The 2,107-nt window shown below is 44.1% G+C and overlaps 1 protein-coding gene across 1 annotated transcript; it reads right to left on the bottom strand.

Moving 5' to 3' along the window:
• Positions 1-254: 254 nt before the first annotated feature.
• LOC117939821 (disintegrin and metalloproteinase domain-containing protein 15-like) lies at positions 255-1,994 on the bottom strand (the record flags this gene model as incomplete). The annotated part of the gene is made up of 2 exons (XM_034865258.1): positions 255-390; positions 1,825-1,994. Coding segments are annotated over 2 exons (306 nt in total), but the record flags the coding sequence as incomplete, so codon positions are not given.
• Positions 1,995-2,107: the final 113 nt, after the last annotated feature.

Below are 2,107 nucleotides of genomic sequence, written 5' to 3' on the forward strand. Positions count from 1 at the left end.
CACACACACACACACACACACACACACACACACACACACACACACAGGTGGTCACACAGACAGACAGACACGTGGTCAGACAAACAAACAAACAGACAAACAAACAGACAGACAAACAGACAGACAGACAGACAGACAGACAGACAGACAGACAGACAGACAGACAGACAGCCAGAGAGACAGACAGACAGACAGAGAGACAGACAGGTGTTCACACACAGTACGGAGTCCACCAGAGGAACCCTAACGTCCGCCTAGCTGGGAGGTTTCCTGTTCATAACCTTCAGAATAAAGCGTCCACTCACCACGTTGACCCCCCCGGACCGGTCCCTGGAGCACATGGAGGCCTGAGACGCCATCCCCACCGTGGTGCCGTCGAAAGAGCCCCCCCTGGGGGAAAAACCAGCAGTCAACCTGATGATACCGAGGTCAATTTATACTCAGAGGCTTTTATTTTGTTAACCCTTGTGCTGTCTTCCTGTTACCACTAACTTGCCCTTCCAGGTCAAAATTGAATTTTTATTTGGTCTTTTGCGATGTTTCTGTCGTTTTTAGTGATTTATTTCTAACTTTTTTAGCTTTTGGCGCTTTTTTAAACCTGAACTGGTTTAATTACAGGTTTTATTATTCTTATTCTTGGAATTCATGGTCAACAAACCTCATTTATATCAAATTATACATACGTTTTTAGTTAAAAAGGCAGAAATGATGAATTATTTTGACTGATAGTTAAGATCAGAGGATGCTGAGTGGATCTCAGATGGGGAGATGTCAACGTTTAATCCTGATTCTGGTTTGAAACCATTAAAAACGTTTATGGAATCATCCATGTTTTTTGCGCCGGCGCAATGACTATTATCGCCCATCCTTATTATTCTTCCACCAGATTTTCGTCCCGCTACTTGTTCCGGAGCGTTGGCAACACACGCACACACAATACATCGAAACGTGTGTAATGATCGGGAATGGTGGGCTATGACTTTTCTAAGAGATTTGCCGCGCGGTTCTACCGAAATCGGCAAAAAACGGCACAAGATTCCTCATTGACTTGAATAGGAAAAGTTTGGGAAATCAATTAAAAAATCATCTTGGTTCTCTCTCTATAACTTGCTCCCAAGCCAGCAATTCTAACTTGTCATGGCCAATTTATACATCTAAATGTAGGGATTCTTGTCTAGTTTCAGCCAATGTGCTCATTCTATTGATATGAGTTATATTTTATAACTCATATCAGAAACCTTTCAAATGACGAGAGTTCCCAATCTTCCTCCATCCACCGCCATGTTAAACATCGTCCACATTTCTGAGCAGAACGGAGAGCGAAGACCTTTTTTACATCGCTGATACGCCCACATCTATAACTTTATCAACATAAATATTATATCAATACGTTCACAAAGGCCTTCTGGTGCCCACGAGGACCTTATTTTATTGATAGCTAGTATCCCTTTGATGATATGATCATTTGTTTGAGAGCTTGTTCAGTGTCTGAATAGCTGCTGACAGCAGGTACCATTGCAGTCGTTAACTGATTCCAGATCAAAGAGATGACATCACAGAGATCAGAGGCTTCCTATTGGTCCTTAGTAACCAGGCAACCATACTCTGTATGTCTGTCTGTGGACATCTATCTGTCTCCCTCTCTCTCAGACACACACACACACACACACACACACACGTCCTAACATCTTGAATAAGTTTTATTGCTATTTGCATGTGCACCAAGTAGGAGGCACACTGATAACATTTCTTATTCTTATTCTTATTTGGTTGAAAGAAATCCATATTTCTGATATAAAACACTCTTTTAATTTGTTAACCTACATGACGAGCTGGGCGTTGTCATGGCGAAGGCGCGGCAGCAGCTCCCGGGTCCTCCAGTCCAGGAAGTTGTTGAGCGTGTCCGTGGGACTCTTCTCCACCAGGATCCTATCGCGGTCGCTCCAGATCTCCAGACCCGTCAGGGCCACGCGGACGTTCAGAGGACGGTAGAACTGCAGGGGACAGAAGACACGCGTCAGTTAGTCTACAGCCAAATGTCCCTGAAGACACGGTTTCAGTTAGTCTCCAGCCAAATGTCCCTGAAGACACGCGTCAGTTAGTCTCC

This window comes from Etheostoma cragini, unplaced genomic scaffold (genome assembly GCF_013103735.1).
Source record: "Etheostoma cragini isolate CJK2018 unplaced genomic scaffold, CSU_Ecrag_1.0 ScbMSFa_1212, whole genome shotgun sequence".
NCBI classification, from domain to species: Eukaryota; Metazoa; Chordata; class Actinopteri; order Perciformes; family Percidae; genus Etheostoma; species Etheostoma cragini.